General features: G+C 45.0%; 1 protein-coding gene across 1 annotated transcript in view; it reads left to right on the forward strand.

The window, feature by feature from the left end:
- The first annotated feature begins 10724 nt into the window (after positions 1-10724).
- The window catches only part of bpnt2 (3'(2'), 5'-bisphosphate nucleotidase 2), a 40980-nt gene continuing 30772 nt past the window's right edge, over positions 10725-20932 (forward strand). Inside the window, exon 1 of the mRNA XM_070892042.1 lies at positions 10725-11326. Coding sequence (XP_070748143.1) covers positions 10979-11326 — 348 coding nt within the window. The 5' untranslated portion in view covers positions 10725-10978. The remainder of the gene's footprint in view (positions 11327-20932) is intronic.

A 20932-nucleotide genomic window follows, 5' to 3' on the forward strand; every position in this document is an offset into this window, starting at 1 on the left:
AGTTCCTTTTTAGTTTGAGTATTTTCCTTTGCATTTGATCTGACATGTTTGATTTTAAATAAATGCTGATGAATTAGTGAGATTCTGATTTTCAGGATGAATGGAGATGTGAAAGTGACTGAACAGTACATCACTGTGGCACGTGTTTTTAATAGGGGAAATGACTGGTGTAAACATCAGTTGTGGCAAATGGCTGGTACCACATCTGGCACTTGTTGGTTTGTCTCTTTAGTGAGTTCCTGCTGAGGTTATATGATGCAAAACAAAAGCACAACTTGTAATAAAAGTTATACATGTTATTTTCGTACTATTTACTTGCTGTAGATGGAGCTTTAATTCTCGGTTGATTTAAAGAATTACGTCTTTATAGAGAGGTTTTAAACTAGTGCGGTTCTCGTCATCCTTTGTGCTACTTCATACAAGATCCAGTCATTAAAAATTTACATCTCAGATAATACTTCCAAACCCCAATTGGAATAATGCAGGCAAAAGTATGTACGTAAACACAAATGCCTTTCATTGCCATAAAAATAATTTATATTTTAGCACAAATATGCCTCTCACTTAAAAAATAAATTCGGGGTAATATATTCGCATGGATAGAGGATTGGCTGACAGAGAACAGAGAGTCGGGATAAATGGTTCATTCTCTGGTTGGCAACCAGTAACTAGTGGGGTGCCGCAGGGATCAGTGCTGGAACCCCAACTATTTACAATCTATTTTAACGACTTGGAAGAAGGGACCTGAGTGTAACGTAGCCAAGTTTGCTGACAATACAAAGATGGGAGGAAAAGCAATGTGTGAGAAGGACACAACAAATCTGCAAAAGGACATAGACAGGCTAAGTGAGTGGGCAAAAATTTGGCAGAAGGAGAATAATGTTGGAAAGTGTGAGGTCATGCACTTTGGCAGAAAAAGTCAAAGAGCAAGTTATTATTTAAATGGAGAAAGATTGCAACGTGCTGCAGTACAGTGGAACCTGGGGGTACTTGTGCATGAAACACAAAAGGATAGTGTGCAGGTACAGCAAGTGATCAGGAAAGCCAATGGAATCTTGGCCTTTATTGCAAAGGGGATGGAGTATAAAAGCAAGGAAGTCTTGCTACAGCTATACAAGGTATTGGTGAGGCCACACCTGGAATACTGCGTGCAGTTTTGGTTTCCATATTTACGAAAGAATATACTTGCTTTGGAGGCAGTTCAGAGAAGGTTCACTAGGTTGATTCCGGGGATGAGGGGGTTGACATGAGGAAAGGCTGAGTAGGTTGGGCCTCTACTCATTGGAATTCAGAAGAATGAGAGGTGATCTTTGTCATGTATGTAACCTTCATGTAACAACACTGCAATACTGTATATACATGAGAAATGCACACATTGACCACAAGGGGTGAACTTGTGGGAGACACTCCTCACCTGGTCATCCAGGTATATAAATGGAGGTCCCACGTAGGGTCATCATTTCTTGGTCCTGTGAATAAAGGTGCAGGTCACAGGGTGACTGTGTCCATAGAATGTGCTCGTGTGGATTTGTGGCATTGTGTAAGGACTTTACAGTGGTGACGAGAAATGGGAATCAACGACGCACGAGAATGGCCACCGGTAACACAGAGGAATGGTACTGTGTTGGTGAGGACTGGGACGATTTCATTGAGAGGCTTCAGCAGAGCTTTGTCACGAAGGACTGGCTGGGAGATGCAGCGGCCGACAAGCTAAGGGATCATCTACTGACCAGCTGTGGATCTAAGACTTACGCGCTCATGAAAGACCTGCTAGCACCCGAGAAGCCGGCGGACAAAACCTTTGAAGAGCTCAGCAAGCTAATCAGTGAGCACCTCAAATCGGCGAGCAGCATACACATGGCCCGACACAGATTTTATACCCACCGACGTCGGGAAGGGCAGCGCATACCGGGCTTTGTTGCGGACGCCTGCAGCGGGGAGATGCTGAGGGATTTCTTTATTGAGGGCATCTGTCATGCCGGGATTTTCCGAAAGTTAATCGAGACCAAGGACTTTACCTTGGAAGCGGCGGCGTTGCTGGCTCAGACTTTTATGGCGGGGGAGGAGGAAACCAAGATAATATACGCGCGCAACTCTGACTCCAACGTAGCGATGAATCAGGGGATCAATATCATAAACGCGACTCGGAGCCCAGCAGGCAGGCAACGGCAGTTCGACACAACCCAGGCAGCAATAGACCCCAGAACAGGTTTTCAACACAGGCTGAACGGACATTTACGCCATCCCAGTGGACAATGTGTTCTGGGATGGGGCCATTGACACCCACTAACAGGGTGCTCAAGAGCAGTCAAAGGGACAATCAGCGAGGAATGCGTGGGAACAGCTCTTTTGTTCACAACAATGGGAATTTCAGTTCATGCTTGAGGTGTGGGGGCAGACATGCTGCTCGGACTTGCAGGTTTCAACAGTTCGCCTGCAGAAAGTGTAACCTCACTGGCCATTTGGCCAGAATGTGCAGGAAGCCTGCGACCAGGCTAATTTACGAGGTGGATGGACCAGAAGAGGGGTCTGCGAGGCAGGATGACGCATGGGGCAAATCCATGGACGCTGAAGTTCAGCGGGTTCATGTGGTTCATGTGGCAAACATTCACAGCTCATATACCAAAACGCCACCTATGATGATGAAGGTCCTATTAAACGGCATCCCGGTACGCATGGAGATGGGAACGGGGGCCAGCCAGTCACTCATGAGCGTTCAACAATTCAAAAAGCTATGGCCACTCAAAGCCAACAGACCCAAACTAGAACGCATTGAGACTCAATTACGGACGTACACCAAAGAAATCATTCCAGTGCTAGGCAGTGCAACGTTAGCTGTCACACACAATGGATCGGTGAACCGGCTGCCGCTCTGGATTGTCCCGGGCAATGGTCCCGCACTGTTGGGGAGGAGCTGGTTAGCTGAGATGAACTGGAAATGGGGGGATGTGCACGAAGTATCATCTGTGGAGCGAAGTTCATGCTCACAGGTCCTACAGCAATTTGAGTCGCTATTCCAACCTGGCGTCGGGACGTTCAAAAGTACCAAAGTAGTGATTCGCATCACCCCGGACGCCAGACCAGTGCACAACAAAGTCAGAGCTGTGCCGTATGTGATGCGGGAGAAAATTGAAAGCGAATTGGACTGTTTGCTGAGCGAAGGCATCATCTCGCCCATTGAATTCAGCGACTGGGCGAGCCCCATTGTTCCCATCCTAAAAGTGGATGGCTCGGTCAGGATCTGTGGCGACTACAAGGCCACTATCAACCAGGTGTCCCTGCAAGACCAATACCCGCTTCCGAGAGCGTAGGATCTTTTTGCCACACTGGCAGGCGGCAAGCTGTTCACCAAGTTGGACCTCACTTCAGCCTACATGACCCACGAACTGGCCGACGAATCCAAACTACTGACCACAATCACCACGCACAAGGGACTGTTTGTTTACAACAGGTGCCCGTTTGGCATTTGATCAGCGGCCGCGATCTTTCAAAGAAACATGGAAAGCCTGCTCAAATCCATTCCTGGAATGATCGTATTCCAGGACGATATCCTCATCACGGGTCGGAACACCTCCACAACCTGGAAGAGGTGCTACGTCGACTGGACCAGGTAGGCCTGCGACTCAAGAAACCTAAGTGTGTGTTTTTGGCTCCTGAAGTCGAGTTTCTGGGCAGGAGGGTTGCTGCAGACGGGATTCGGCCTACTGAATCCAAAACAGAGGCGTTTCGACGAGCGCCCAGGCCCTGCAACACATCTGAGTTGCGTTCTTTTCTGGGACTCTTGAACTATTTCGGGAACTTTCTGCCGAACTTAAGCACATTGTTGGAGCCGCTACATGTGCTCCTGCGTAAGGGTTGCGATTGGTTTTGGGGGGACTGTCGAGAACGGGCTTTCAATCGGGCGCATAACCTACTCTGTTCAAATAAGTTGTTGAGCCTTTACAACCCCTGTAAGAAATTGGTTCTGACATATGATGCATCGTCCTATGAGGTTGGGTGCGTGTTGCAGCAGTACAATGCTGAGGGGCAACTCCAACCTGTGGCTTATGTCTCCAGGTCGCGCGGTCAAGCTGAACGGGGATATGGGATGGTTGAAAAGGAAGCACTCTCGTGTCTATGGGGTGAAAAAGATGCACCATACCTTTTTGGCAGGAGGTTCGAATTAGAAATGGACCACAAGCCGTTAACATCCCTGTTGTCAGACAGCAAGGCTGTCAATGCCAATGTGTCTGCTCGCTTCCGGCAATGGCCTCTCACGCTGGCTGCGTATGACTACACCATCCGGCACGGGCCGGGCACTGAAAATTGCGCTGACGCGCTCAGCAGGCTTCCACTGGCCACTACTGAGTGGACAGCGGAGCAAAGCGCTGAGATGGTCATGGCCGTTGATGCCTTTGACAGTGCAGGCTCCCCCATCACAGCCCGCCAGATCAAAATCTGGACCAACAGAGATCCCCTCGTATCTTTGATTAAGAAATGTGTCCTGACTGGGGATTGGGCGCCCGCACACAGAGCATGCCCTGAGGAGGTCAGACCGTTTCACAGGCGGATGGATGAGCTCTCCATCCAAGCCGACTGCCTACTATGGGGCAGCCGGGTAGTCATGCCCCAGAGGGGCAGGGAAGCTTTCATCAGAGAACTCCACAGTGAGCACCCAGGCATCGTGCTGATGAAGGTCATTGCCCGGTCACACGTTTGGTGGCCGGGAATTGATTCTGACCTGGAACACTGTGTCCGCAGGTGCACGACGTGTGCTCAGCTGAGAAATGCCCCCAGGGAGGCCCCGCTCAGCCCGTGGCCCTGGCCCACCAGGCCATGGCCACGCATTCACGTAGGCTACGCGGGTCTGTTCATGGGTAAAATGTTTCTCATCATGGTTGATGCGTACTCAAAATGAATCGAGTGCATCATTTTGAATTCGTGCATGACATCCACCACTGTGGAGAGTCTACGTGCGGTCTTTGCGACCCACGCTTTGTCGGACATCCTTGTTAGCGATAATGGCCCATATTTCACGTGCTATGAATTCCGGGAGTTCATGTCGGGTAATGGCATCAACCATGTCAGGACAGCACCGTTCAAGCCAGTCTCCAATGGCCAGGCGGAACGTGCGGACCAAATCATAAAGCAAGGCATGCTCAGGATTCAAGGTCCCTCCCTTCAATGCCGCCTATCGCACCTCCTGCTGGCTTATAGGTCCCGACCGCACTCGCTCACGGGGGTCCCGCCCGCGGAGCTCCTTGTGAAACGTACACTCAAAACTCGGCTGTCCCTCATTCATCCTGTCTTGTCCAACATTGTTGAAGGCAAGCGCCAGTCCCAAAATGAGTACCATGACCGTAATTCAAGGGGGAGATGTATAGAAATTGGTGACCCCGTACTTGTTCTCAATCATGCTTTGGGGCCCAAATGCCTTGAAGGTACTCTAATAGACAAAGAGGGGAATAGGGTCTCGGGATTGCTACCAGTGCCACGTGCTAGTCAGAGTTGGAATCGCAGGATAGCTCAGATGAATATGTGGCTTGAGCAGTGTTGCAGCAGGGAGGGATTCAAATTCCTGGGGCATTGGAACCGGTTCTGGGGGAGGTGGGACCAGTACAAACCGGACGGTCTGCACCTGGGCAGGACCGGAACCAATGTCCTGGGGGGAATGTTTGCTAGTGCTGTTGGGGAGGAGTTAAACTAATATGGCAGGGAGATGGGAACCAATGCAGGGAGACAGAGGGAAACAAAAAGGAGACAAAAGCAAAAGACAGAAAGGAGATGAGTAAAAGTGGAGGGCAGAGAATCCCAAGACAAAGAACAAAAAGGGCCACTGTACAGCAAAATTCTAAAAGGGTCAAAGTGTAATAAAAAGGCAAGCATGAAAGCTCGGCGCCTCAATGCGAGGAGTATTCGGAACCCAGAAGAGGGCTCTGAGCTAGTTAGAGTGGGTGAGAGCTCAGATGAACAAGACCCCAAGAAAGAATGCAAAAGGCAGGAGGCAACAGAGCAGAGTAGCACTGGGGTAAGTATAAACCACAAGGTGATAGGAAGGGACAATATGTATGAATATAAAGGGGCTGCAGGAGGGGTCACGACTAAAAATCATGGTTTAAAAACTAGTATTAAAACACTCTACCTAAACGCACGCAGCATTTGAAATAAAGTAAATGAGTTGACGGCACAAATCATTACAAGTGGGTATGATTTGGTGGCCATTACAGAAACGTGGTTGCAAGGTGGCCAAGACTGGGAATTAAACATACAGGGGTATCTGACAATTCAGAAAGATAGACAAGAAGGGATAGGAGGTGGGCTAGCTCTGTTAATAAAGGATGATATCAGGGCAGTTGTGAGAGACGATATTGGCTCGAATGAACAAAATGTTGAATCATTGTGGGTGGAGATTAGAGATAGTAAGGGGAAAAAGTCACTGGTGGGTGTAGTTTATAGGCCCCCAAATAATAACTTCACGGTGGGGCGGATAATAATCAAGGGAATAATGGAGGCATGTGAAAAAGGAACGGCAATAATCATGGGTGATTTTAACCTACATATCGATTGGTCAAATCAAATCCCACGGGGTAGCCTTGAGGAGGAAATCATAGAATGCATACGGGATTGTTTCTTAGAACAGTATGTTACAGAACCTACAAGGGAGCAAGCTATCTTAGATCTGGTCCTGTGTAATGAGACAGGAATAATAAACGATCTCCTAGTAAAAGATCCTCGGAATGAGTGATCACAGTATGGTTGAATTTGTAATACAGATTGAGGGTGAGGAAATAGTGTCTCAAACGAGCATACTATGCTTAAACAAAGGGGACTACAGTGGGATGAGGGCAGAGTTGGCGAAAGTAGACTGGAATCACAGACTAAACGGTGGCACAATTGAGGAACAGTGGAGGACTTTTAAGGAGCTCTTTCATTGTGCTCAACAAAAATATATTCCAGTGAAAAAGGACGGTAAGAGAAGGGATAACCAGCCGTGGATAAACAAAGAAATAAAGGAGAGTATCAAATTAAAAACCAATGCATAGAAGGTGGCCAAGCTTAGTGGGAAACGAGAAGATTGGGAAAATTTTAAACGACAGCAAAGAATGACTAAGAAAGCAATAAAGAAAGGAAAGATAGATTACGAAAGTAAACTTGCGCAAAAAATAAAAACAGATAGTAAAAGCTTTTACCGATATATAAAACGGAAAAGTAAATGTTGGTCCCTTAGAAGATGAGAAGGGGGATTTAATAATGGGAAATGTGGAAATGGCTGAGACCTTAAACAATTATTTTGCTTCGGTCTTCACAGTGGAAGACACAAAAACCATGCCAAAAATTGCTGGTAATGGGAATGTGGGAAGGGAGGACCTTGAGATAATCATATTCACTAGGGGAATAGTGCTGGACAGGCTAATGGGAATCAAGGTAGTCAAATCTCCTGGTCCGGATGAAATGCATCCCAGGGTATTAAAAGAGATGGCGGAAGTTATAGCAGATGCATTCGTTATAATCTACCAAAATTCTCTGGACTCTGGGGAGGTACCAGCAAACTGGAAAGCAGCTAATGTAATGCCTCTGTTTAAAAAAGGGGGCAGACAAAAGGCAGGTAACTATAGGCCGGTTAGTTTAACATCTGTAGTGGGGAAAATGCTTGAAGCTATCATTATGGAAGAAATAGCGGGACATCGAGATAGGAATAGTGCAATCAAGCAGACGCAACATGGATTCATGAAGGGGAAATCATGTTTAACTAATTTACTGGAATTCTTTGAGGATATAACGAGCATGGTGGATAGAGGTGTACCGATGGATGTGGTGTATTTAGATTTCCAAAAGGCATTCGATAAGGTGCCACACAAAAGGTTACTGCAGAAGATAAAGGTATGCGGAGTCAGAGGAAATGTATTAGCATGGATCAAGAATTGGCTGGCTAACAAAAAGCAGAGAGTCGGGATAAATGGGTCCTTTTCGGGTTGGAAATCGGTGGTTAGTGGTGTGCCACAGGGATCGGTGCTGGGACCACAACTGTTTACAATATACATAGATGACCTGGAAGAGGGGACAGAGTGTAGTGTAACAAAATTTGCAGATGACACAAAGATTAGTGGGAAAGCGGGTTGTGTAGAGGACACAGAGAGGCTGCAAAGAGATTTAGATAGGTTAAGCGAATGGGCTAAGGTTTGGCAGATGGATTACAATGTCGGAAAATATGAGGTCATCTACCTTGGAAAAAAAAACAGTAAAAGGGAATATTATTTGAATGGGGAGAAATTACAACATGCTGAGGTGCAGAGGGACCTGGGGGTCCTTGTGCATGAAACTCTTTTTGGAGCAAACAAAAAACATTAAATCGTGCCCCCCGATCTGGGGGAAACACCAAACATTTACAGGCCCTTTTATTTTTTTGTGGTATTTTTGGGGGGTTTTTTTGGGCACAAAAACATATTTTTTCTCCAAGTGCCCCCTATAAAAGGGGAGGGGGACACTAACAGCACCGGCAATTAAAACAAATTAACTTAAAAACATAAAATCAAATTAAAATTTGGTTGCCGGGCCTAATGATGCACTCCAGTCGCTCCGATGCCCACCTCTCGCGGAAGGCCGCGAGCGTACCGGTAGACACCGCGTGCTCCATCTCCAAGGACACCCTGGACCGGATGTATGCGCGGAAGAGAGGCAGGCAGTCCGGCTGAACGACCCCTCCTTGTGCATGAAACTCTTTTGAGTTTACCTGCAAAACATAAAAACATTAAACGGTGCCACCCGACCTGGGTGACACTCCAGACATTTACAAGGCCCTTTTTTTTTCCCCCCCCTTTTTTTTTTGTTTTTTTTTGTGTTTTTCTTTTTTGGTTTTTTTTTTGGGCACTAAAATCACAATTTTTCCTTGTGCATGAATCCCAAAAAGTTAGTTTGCAGGTGCAGCAGGTAATCAGGAAGGCGAATGGAATGTTGGCCTTCATGTTGGAGTACAAAAACAGGGAGGTCCTGCTGCAACTGTACAGGGTACTGGTGAGGCCGCACCTGGAGTACTGTGTGCAGTTTTGGTCACCTTACTTAAGGAAGGATATACTAGCTTTGGAGGGGGTACAGAGACGATTCACTAGGCTGATTCCGGAGATGAGGGGGTTACCTTATGATGATAGATTGAGTAGACTGGGTCTTTACTTGTTGGAGTTCAGAGGATGAGGGGTGATCTTATAGAAACATTTAAAATAATGAAAGGGATAGACAAGATAGAGACAGAGAGGCTGTTTCCACGGGTCGGGGAGACTAGAAGTAAGGGGCACAGCCTCAAAATACAGGGGAGCCAATTTAAAAGGAATTTCTTCTCCCAGAGGGTTGTGAATCTGTGGAATTCTCTGCCCAAGGAAGCAGCTGAGGCTAGCTATCTATCTGTGATATTCAAATCACAGATAGATAGATTTTTAACCAATAAGGGAATTAAGGGTTATCGGGAGCGGGCGGGTAAGTGGAGCTGAGTCCAAGGCCAGATCAGCCATGATCTTGTTGAATGGCGGAGCAGGCTCGAGGGGCTAGATGGCCGACTCCTGTTCCTAATTCTTATGTTCTTATGTGGTTAAACTTAACAATGGGCAGATATGCCACAAGCATCTGGACCAAGAAAAAAAAAGGTTCAGCATGGACTCTGAGGAACCTGAGGAAGATCATGAGATGGTATTCACACCACCGCCAGTTGAACGAGTAACAGGAACATTCAGCAGCATGCACAGTCCCTGTGGTCAGCCCGGACAGGCCGGAATCACCACAGGGGACAGACATGCAGGCCAAGGCTCAACAGCCAGAGCCCCAACTGCGGCGCTCTACGAGGAAGCGCAGACCACCCGAAAGACTTAACCTGTGATCCCAATAACATGTTTTGGGGGGGGGGGATGATGTCATGAATGTAACCTTCATGTAACAACACTGCAATACTGTATATACTTGAGAAATGCACACATTGACCAGTGGGCGAACTTGTGGGAGACACTCCTCACCTGGTCATCCAGGTATCTAAATGGAGGTCCCACGCAGGGTCATCACTTCTTGGTCCTGTGAATAAAGGTACAGGTCACAAAGTGACCTTGCCCATAGAATGTGCCTCGTGTGGCTTTGTGGTATTGTGTAAGGAACTTTACAATCTTATCGAAACGTATCAGATTATGAGGGGGCTTGAAAAGGTGGATGCAGAAAGTATGTTTTCACTGATGGGGGAGACTGGAACTAGAGGGCATGATCTTAGAATAAGGGGCTGCCTGTTTAAAACAGAGTTGAGGAGAAATTTCTTCTCTCAGAGGGTTGTGAATCTGTGGAATTGGCTGCCTCAGAGAGCTGTGGAAGCTGGGGCATTGAATAAATTTAAGACAGAAATAGACAGTTTCTTAAATGATAAGGGGTTATGGGGAGCGAGCGGGGAAGTGGAGCTGAGTCCACGATCAGATCAGCCATGATCTTATTGAGTGGCGGAGCAGATTTCGAGGGGCTGTGTGGCCTACTCCTGTTCCTATTTCTTATGTTCATTTATTTAGCATTACAAGAAATACCACCTACCGCAAGTAACCAGCTCCCTACACACCAAACATGAACTTACTAACTACAAAGTAAAAAGTCAGACCAAAACCCATTTAAACACAATTTTCCACAGTTGTGAACTACATCTTGCATTCCCAAGTAAAGCAAGTTTCGACTGACCCAGAAACAGTTGGGTTACCTTTACCCTGTGACCTACCGAGGACGTGGCCACGAACGGCGGCTGCAGAGTGCAGCAGCAGCGTTGATGATTGACACTTGGGATGTAACCACTGTCGGAACGTGCCAACACGGTGAACAATCGGAGCCGGGATCTGCAGGGCCGCGAGCTCCGGGATCAGAATCCCGCCCGGGACCCGCAGGGCCGCGAGCTCCGGGATCCCCCACAATTGCTGCCGCGAGCCCCATCACTTAGCAGTGAGCAGCTACAGCCAGCGGGCTGCTGTGCTCGGTTTACACGGCAGCGGCCATGGCTCCTATGGGCATACGGTTGTCCCCGCTCGGCGTAGCCGTGTTTGCCTTGCTTGCTGTTGGAGTCCTCTACCATTTCTATTCGGGTTTTCTGGCCGGTAGGATCGCCATGTTCAGAAAACTGCCCGGCTCCGACAGGATCGACCTGAGAGAACTGCTAGCGCTGTCGGTAGAAGCCGCCGTACGGGGAGGGGAGGAGGTGAAGCGAGTGATGGAAGGAGGAGAGCTCAACGGGAAAAGCAAAGGGAAAACTAAGGAAGGAGCAGATGAGATGCTCACCACTGGAGACTTGTTGTCCCATCAGAAGATGTATCATTTAATTAAAAATACATTCCCGACCATACAGGTAAGCTAAGGAGCACCAAAGACGATCGTGAAAGCCAATGCGGCAGAAACAACGAAATCCGCGGGGGGCGGGGGGGGGGGGGGTCTAATCATTTGGTTGTATGGGCTTTTTGAGATCTTTCGGTGCAATGAGGCTTTCATTGTTTTGATGGTAGCAGTGAGAGCATTCTACTTCCTTGAGATGAGTAATTATGGTGGGAGCAACTTAAAACATTTAAGCTGTTGCCGCTAGTAATGGTAACAACTAATCACGGATGTGTTTTCAAAAGGTTTTATAACCCTGTGATTTTAAACAACGTACCTTTCTAGTTTAAAATAGAGTCGCCCTGAACAAATTGGATAGTTCTGAAGAGGAATGCTCTAAAATTAACAGTGAAGATAGTCGCTGTTGGCCATTTTTATTAGTGCTCCATAGTTTGCTTTTTGGCTTGTATACAGCTTCCATACATCACTGGTCATGTCCCTGTATCTCCCACTTCATTGGTAGAGGTGCAGTGTTTTGAATAAGATGCTAAACCAAAATAATGCCTGTTCAGATGAACGTAACTGGTGCCATGGCACAATTCGAAGAGAAGGGTTTTTCTTTGGTGTCCTGGTGAACATTCATTTCTCACCCATTGCCACTTAAAAACAGCGTAACTGGTCATTCATCTCATTTACTAAATTTGAGAATTTTTGTGTGAAAATTGTCTGCTGAGTTTGTCTGTGACTTCAATCAATGAAATACTTTTGAAGTATAAAGTGCTTAAACATATCCAGAAAACATAAGATGCTATTAGGATGCAAGTTCTCCTAAGGTGTAAATGGGTCTCTTCACACAGATGGTAAAGTTTGCTACTGTAAATCAGAGTTGGGGCCCAAACAAGTGGGATAGATTTTTTTTTTCTGGAAATTGCTCCTGTCAATGTTAAGCATGAATGTATCCTTACATTACCAGGTTATTGTAAAATACATCTTAATTCACGTGCAAAATTCCTTCAGTTTTTTTAAACTATTAGACTGGATTCTAATCCTTTACCAGTGGTGATCTTTTATAAACCTAAGGTTTTGAAAACAGAAATGAAAACTATATTCTACTTAATATCTAACTTCTAAATTTAAAAACAATAGAGTTAGAAAAAGCTTGCATTTTATATAGCACCTTTTACAATATCAGAGTCTCAAAATGCTTTACAGCCAATTAAATACTTTTGAAGTGTAGTCACTGTTGTAATGTAGGTAGCCAATTTGCGCACACGTTCCTCCAAACAGCAATGAAATCACGATCAGATAATCTGTTTTAGGGATATTGATTGAGGGATAAAAATTGGCCAGAACACCAGGATAACTCACTTGCTCTTCTTCGAATAGTGCCATGGGATCTTTTATGTCCACCTGAGAAGGCAGACAGGTTTAACGTTTCATCTGAAAGATAGCACCTTCGACAGTGCAGTGTTCCCCCAGTACTGCACTGAAGTGTCATTCTGGATTATATGCTTAATATCTGAACCTACTACCTTCTGAATCGGAGGTGAAAGTGCTACCACTGAACCAATGCTGATTTCTTTCTATTTTTTTTAAATTTTCATTTTCGAAACCACTAATGACATATAGGGGCTGTTTACTATATTTTCAGTTTTAAAAGTTCTTATTGTTCTGTTAGGGCTTTTCCAGTACTCTTGTCATTTAAACAGCTTGGCTACAGTTTGTGAACAGAAATGGGGAGACTATTCCTTTCTGCCACACTGAGTTACAGTAATCCAGGTGTAAGAATTAACATTGACCATGATTAATATCAAATTGCAGATTGGTGTTTTTGGGGGGGTTTTGCTTTAAATTCTTCTCTTGGATTCATCATTGGTTTATTGGTTATATTATGTGTCCTCAGAGGGCAGGAGCATAAACACTTTACTAGTCTGTAGCTTGGGCTATACACTTAAAACAGTAAATGGACAATTGAACAGAAGCAATCGCACATTGTAGATTTACAGTAGCTACCCCTCCTCATTGTGCTAAACTGCAATGTGAACTGGACCAGGATCAAGGTCATGAATATTAACTTTCATCAGGTGGTTCATTGTAATCTGTCCAGTCTTTGTGCCATCTATTATCTTTTTCTGATTGCTTTAGATGGAATGTCTAATTTGAACAAGGTACAAAAGATAAGAATTAGGAGCAGGACTAGACCATACGGCCCTTCGAGCCTGCTCCACTAGAGGATTTGCGTGTAAGAGTAAAGATGTCTTACTGCAATTATCTAGGGCCCTGGTGAGACCACACCTGGAGTATTGTGTACAGTTTTGGTCTCCTTACCTAAGGAAGGATATACTTGCCATTGATGGAATGCAACGGAGGTTTACCAGATTGATTCCTGGGATTGGGGTATTGTCCTATGAGGAGAGATTGAGTAGATTAGGCCTATATTCTCTAGAGTTTAGAAGAATGAGAGGTGATCTCATTGAAACATGCAAAATTCTTACAGTGCTTGACAGTGTAGATGCAGGGAGGATGTTTCCCCTGGCTGGGCAGTCTAGAACTAGGGGTCACAGTCTCAGAATAAAGGGTCAGCCATGTAGGACTAAGATGAGGAGACATTTCTTCACTCAGAGGGTATTGAATCTTTGGAATTCTCTACCCCATAGGGCTGTGGAAGCTCAATCGTTGAATATGTTCAAGACAGAGATCGATAAATTTTTGGATATTAAGGGAATCGAGGGATATAGGGATAGTGCAGGAAAATGGAGTTGAGGTAAAAGATCAGACATGATCTCATTGAATGGCAGAGCAGGCTCGAGGGGCCAAATGGCCTACTCCTGCTATTTCTTATGTTCTTATGTTCGAGCCTGCTCCAGTCACACTGCTATTCCTGCAATCCTGTTGGCTGGTGGTGATTTTAAGGACTAATTATTTTTGAAGTATTTATTTAGTAAAGTTACATTGAACCTGTTCATTGCATATATGATCTTCATAAGGATACTGAAGATGCACCTTGCCGCAGATACTGGTTCAAATGCAGCATAATTTCTGTAATCACTTCAAGATGTGTGTGCACCAAGTAGACAGATAATCGATGCATGAATGGAAATTTCAAGTACATTAAAAAAAATGTTTCTCAAACTTTGAATTTTTAGCAGAAAATGTATCTGAATTGCATTTGATAGTGGCACTTTATTGAGAGCAAACCAAAAACAACTTACGAATCATCTGCAAAAAGTTTCTGCCAACCTTACGGAGAGAGTGATGAGTGAGGAACTTCGGAGAAAGAAACTGCCATTTTTGGCCAACAAGCCAGACCCTTGTTTTAATTGAACTAAATCCTGCTTTCTCACAGCCTCCATGCTCGTACCATTGTCCCCCACATCTAGTTGTCTTTTGAACCAATTTGTGCTATTTGTTCAAGTTATTTTCCCTGATAACTTATTCCATATTTATTAACGGGATAAAAAAGAAAACTTGCATTTATATAGCACATTATCACATCTCTGAAATGCCTCAAAGCACTTCACACAATAAATTACTTTGAAGTGCAGTGGCTGCTCTTATAGGCTGAAAGAAGGGCAGGAATGGCAGCTCAACATTCCTGGTTACAAGGTTTTCTGACGAGATAAGAGAGGGGGATTAAAAAAGGAGGGGGGTCACAATATTGGCTAAAGAAACAATTGCAGCTGTGAGGAGGGATGATATGTTAGAAGGATTATCAAATTAGGCCATATGGGTTGAACTGAAGAAGAAAAAAGGAGCAATCACACTGCTGGGTGTGTACTATATAACCCCAAATAGTCAGAGGGAGATAGAACAGCAAAAATGTAAGCAAATTTCTGAAGTTCAAAAACAATAGGGCAGTAATAGTCGGGACTTCAAATAACCTAACAGTAACAGGGATCGAATCAGTGTAAAAGGGAAAGCGGGCACAGAATTTTTAAAATGCATTCAGGATGACTTTTTTAGCCAGTTCTTAGCAAGCCCAACAAGAGAGGGGGCAGTTCTGGACTTCGTTTTAGGGAATGAAATGGAGCAGGTGGAACGGATATCAGTGGGACAGCATTTTGGTGGTAGTGATCATAATTCAGTTAGATTTAGCATATTTATGGAAAAGGACAAAGATAGATCAGGAATAAACGTTCTCGATTGGGGAAAGGCCAATTTTACTAAGCAGAGATGTGATTTAGCAAAAGTGGACTGGAAACAGCTAGTTGAACGTAAATCAGTGTCAGAGCAGTGGGAGGCATTCAAGGAAGACATAGTGAGGGTTCAGAGCAAGTATGTTCCCTTAAAGAAAAAGGGTGGGACTAACACATCTAGAGCCTCCTGGATGTCAAGAGGCATAGAAACATAGAAAATAGATGCAGGAGTAGGCCATTCGGCCCTTCTAGCCTGCACCGTCATTCAATGAGTTCATGGCTGAACATGCAACTTCAGTACCCCATTCCTGCTTTCTCGCCATACCCCTTGATCCCCCTAGTAGTAAGGACTTCATCTAACTCCTTTTTGAATATATTTAGTGAATTGGCCTCAACAACTTTCTGTGGTAGAGAATTCCACAGGTTCACCACTCTCTGGGTGAAGAAGTTCCTCCTCATCTCGATCCTAAATGGCTTCCCCCTTATCCTTAGACTGTGTCCCCTGGTTCTGGACTTCCCCAACATTGGGAACATTCTTCCTCCATCTAACCTGTCTAACCCTGTCAGAATTTGAAATGTTTCTATGAGGTCCCCTCTCATTCTTCTGAACTCCAGTGAATACAAGCCCAGTTGATCCAGTCTTTCTTGATAGGTCAGTCCCGCCATCCTGGGAATCAATCTGGTGAACCTTCGCTGCACTCCCTCAATAGCAAGAATGTCCTTCCTCAGGTTAGGAGACCAAAACTGTACACAATACTCCAGGTGTGGCCTCACCAAGGTCCTGTACAACTGTAGCAACACCTCCCTGCCCCTGTACTGAAATCCCCTCGCTATGAAGGCCAACATGCCATTTGCTTTCTTAACCGCCTGCTGTACCTGCATGCCAACCTTCAATGACTGATGTACCATGACACCCAGGTCTCTTTGCACCTCCCCTTTTCCTAATCTGTCACCATTCAGATAATAGTCTGTCTCTGTTTTTACCACCAAAGTGGATAACCTCACATTTATCCACATTATACTTCATCTGCCATGCATTTGCCCACTCACCTAACCTATCCATGTCGCTCTGCAGCCTCATAGCATCCTCCTCGCAGCTCACACTGCCACCCAACTTAGTGTCATCCGCAAATTTGGAGATACTACATTTACTCCCCTCGTCTAAATCATTAATGTACAGTGTAAACAGCTGGGGCCCCAGCACAGAACCTTGCGGTACCCCACTAGTCACTGCCTGCCATTCTGAAAAGTCCCCATTTACTCCTACTCTTTGCTTCCTGTCTGACAACCAGTTCTCAATCCATGTCAGCACACTACCCCCAATCCCATGTGCTGTAACTTTGCACATTAATCTCTTGTGTGGGACCTTGTCGAAAGCCTTCTGAAAGTCCAAATATACCACATCAACTGGTTCTCCCTTGTCCACTCTATTGGAAACATCCTCAAAATAATTCCAGAAGATTTGTCAAGCATGATTTCCCTTTCACAAATCCATGCTGACTTGGATCTATCATGTCACCTCTTTCCAAATGCACTGCTATGACATCCTTAATAATTGATTCCATCATTTTACCCACTACCGATGTCAGGCTGACCGGTCTATAATTCCCTGTTTTCTCTCCCTCCTTTTTTAAAAAGTGGGGTTACATTGGCTACCCTCCACTCCATAGGAACTGATCCAGAGTCAATGGAATGTTGGAAAATGACTGTCAATGCATCCACTATTTCCAAGGCCACCTCCTTAAGTACTCTGGGATGCAGTCCATCAGGCCCTGGGGATTTATCGGCCTTCAATCCCATCAATTTCCCCAACACAATTTCCCGACTAATAAGGATTTCCCTCAGTTCCTCCTCCTAACTAGACCCTCCGACCCCTTTTATATCCGGAAGGTTGTTTGTGTCCTCCTCAGTGAATACCGAACCAAAGTACTTGTTCAATTGGTCCGCCATTTCTTTGTTCCCCGTTATGACTTCCCCTGATTCTGACTGCAGGGGACCTACGTTTGTCTTTACTAACCTTTTTCTCTTTACATATCTATAGAAACTTTTGCAATCCGTCTTAATGTTCCCTGCAAGCTTCTTCTCGTACTCCATTTTCCCTGCCCTAATCAAACCCTTTGTCCTCCTCTGCTGAGTTCTAAATTCCTCCCAGTCTCCGGGTTCGCTGCTATTTCTGGCCAATTTGTATGCCACTTCCTTGGCTTTAATGCTATCCCTGATTTCCCTTGATAGCCACGGTTGAGCCACCTTCCCTTTTTTATTTTTACGCCAGACAGGAATGTACAATTGTTGTAGTTCATCCATGCGGTCTCTAAATGTCTGCCATTGCCCATCCACAGTCAACCCCTTCAGTATCATTCGCCAATCTATCCTAGCCAATTCACGCCTCATACCTTCAAAGTTAGCCTTCTTTAAGTTCTGGACCATGGTCTCTGAATTAACTGTTTCATTCTCCATCCTAATGCAGAATTCCACCATATTATGGTCACTCTTCCCCAAGGGGCCTCGCACAACGAGATTGCTAATTAATCCTCTCTCATTACACAACACTCAGTCTAAGATGGCCTCCCCCCTAGTTGGTTCCTCGACATATTGGTCTAAAAAAACCATCCCTTATGTACTCCAGGAAATCCTCCTCCACCGTATTGCTTCCAGTTTGGTTAACCCAATCTATGTGCATATTAAAGTCACCCATTATAACTGCTGCACCTTTATTGCACGCACCCCTAATTTCATGTTTGATGCCCTGCCCAACATCACTACTACTGTTTGGAGGTCTGTACACAACTCCCACTAATGTTTTTTGCCCTTTGGTATTCTGCAGCTCTACCCATATAGATTCCACATCATCCAAGCTAATGTCCTTCCGAACTATTGCCTTAATTTGCTCCTTAACCAGCAATGCTACCCCACCTCATTTTCCTTTTATTCTATCTTTCCTGAATGTTGAATACCCCTGGATGTTGAGTTCCCAGCCCTGATCATCCTGGAGCCACGTCTCCGTAATCCCAATCACATCATATTTGTTAACATCTATTTGCACAGTTAATTCATCCACCTTATTGTGGATACTCCTTGCATTAAGACACAAAGCCTTCAGGCTTGTTTTTTTTAACACCCTTTGACCTTTTAGAATTTTGCTGTACAGTGGCCCTTTTTGTTCTTTGTCTTGGGTTTCTCTGCCCTCCACTTTTCCTCATCTCCTTTCTGTCTTTTGCTTTTGCCTCCTTTTTGTTTCCCTCTGTCTCCCTGAAGGTAGCAAGATAGGTAGATAAGGTGGTTAAGAAGGCATGTGGGATACTTTCCTTTATTAGCTGAGGTATAGAATATAAGAGCATGGAGGTTATACTTGAACTGTGCAAAACACTAGTTAGTCCACAGCTAGAGTACTGCGTGCAGTTCTGGTCACCACATTACAAGAAAGATGTGATTGCACTGGAGAGGGTATGGAGAAGATTTACAAAAATATTGCCAGGACTGGAGAATTTTAGCTATGAGGAAAGGTTGGATAGGCTGGGGCTGTTTTCTTTAGAACAGAGGAGACTGAGGGGAGAGTCGATTGAAGTGTATAAAATTATGAGGGGCCTAGATAAAGTGGATAGGAAGGACCTAATTTCCCTAGCATAGGGGTCAATAACCAGGGGCATAGAATTAAAGTAATGGGTAGAAGGAATAGAGCGGAGTTAAGGATAATGTTTTTCCAGAGGGTGGTGGGGGTCTGGAACTCACTGCCTGAAAGGTTGGTAGAGGCAGAAAGGCTCATCACATTTAAAAAGTACTTGGACATGCACTTGATGTGCCGTAAACTGCAAGGCTACAGACCAAGAGCTGGAAAGTGGGATTAGGCTAGATAGCTTTCTTACAGCTGATGCAGACATGATGGGCCGAATGGCCTCTTTCTGTACTGTAAATTTCAATGATTTGGTTAAATGTGGCAGACATTTTGTGCACGGAATCCACAAACATCAATGTGTGTTGGGCAAGACTGCCTGACAGCAAATCTTAAATGACTTACAGCTTTCAGCTCAACATTGGGAAGACCAAAGCCATGGTTTTTGGTGCACCACAAACTCCCCTATCTTGCCATTCTCCTCCCTGGTTTCTCACTCAACATGTGTGCACAACTTTGGCATCTTGACTGACCCAGAGTGGAGCTTCAAATCCCATATTCTCTCCAGTGCATTTTTACCAACTCTACAATATTGCTCATCTTCACCCCTCTCTGAGCCTCTCTGCCACTGATACCCTTATCACTGCCCGGAGTACAAGGAATAAATTGAATGAATTGCAGGTGCAAATTCAACTTTCAAGGTATGACATGATGGCCATTACTGAGACATGGCTGCAAGATGGTTAGGTACCTGCAGCTGCTACTGGAAGCGTAATGGTGGCGGGGGTGGGGGGGGGTGTCTAATCCCAAGCAGTCTTTGTTTGGAGCGAAGAGCTTGGGTGCCAGGGCAAAGCAATCCCACAAGCAGTGCTGTAAATGCACCTGCCTTCTCCCTGAAGCTATCCTCGCGTCCCTTCAGCTGCCAGCCTTGGGAAACCTATAAAGCACTTAAAATCTGAGGTTGGCAACCCGCTTCCTGGGAGTGGGTTGGCAGCTAACGCTAGTCCTGCCTTTGTTAAACTCGGAAGTGGGAAAGTTGGGGCCGAGTTTGAGATTTTTAAAGTTTTAACATCTCACCCGATCCAAACTCGCTCATTTTTGTGAGTTAAGATTCAGCCCATTGTGTCTGCAGGTTCGTTGCTAGAGCCTTCCAATACTAATCGTATTGCCAAGCTTTCTGACCATTGCACTGTATTTTTCTCTGCTGCAATATTTATCTAATTTTCACTTAAATATATGCAGTGGTTTCTGCCCCAACCGTTCCCTGCGGCAAAACATTATCTGCCATAGCAACCCTCTCTAAATTAATATCTCCTAACTCCTCTGACGTGTAGTGATCAGTTTAAATTGACGTGTCACTGATTCCCCAACAGGAAATCCCTTTTTCATATTTACTATTGAAACCCTTCATACTTAAAAAAAAAAAAACTTGTTTAAGTTTTATCCTTATCTATTCCAGGGAAATAGTCCCAATATCTCGTCTCATAACACTAGTTTCCCATCCTTGCATTATCGTGATAAATGCCCATAGCACATTCTCCATGGCTTTGTCCTTTCTGTAATGACACACATACTCTAACTGTGGTCTAGCCAATTTTTGAACAAATTTATCATTGCTGCTTTACTATGCACTTTATGCGCCAGCTTTCTCTCAGTGGTAGCAGTCTCACCTCTGAGACAGAAAGTCATGCGTTCAAGCTCGACTCCAGGACTTGAGTACATAATCCAGGCTGACACTTCAGAGCAGTACTAAGGGATACTGCATTATTGAAGGTGCCATTTTCTGGATGAAATGTTGAATCAAGGTCCCTTCAGCCCTCTTGGGTTGATGTAAAAGATCCAATGGCACTATTCAAAGAACAGCAGGGGAGTTCTTCTGGTGTACTGGCCAATATTT

This window comes from Pristiophorus japonicus, chromosome 1, assembly GCF_044704955.1.
Source record: "Pristiophorus japonicus isolate sPriJap1 chromosome 1, sPriJap1.hap1, whole genome shotgun sequence".
Taxonomy (NCBI): domain Eukaryota; kingdom Metazoa; phylum Chordata; class Chondrichthyes; family Pristiophoridae; genus Pristiophorus; species Pristiophorus japonicus.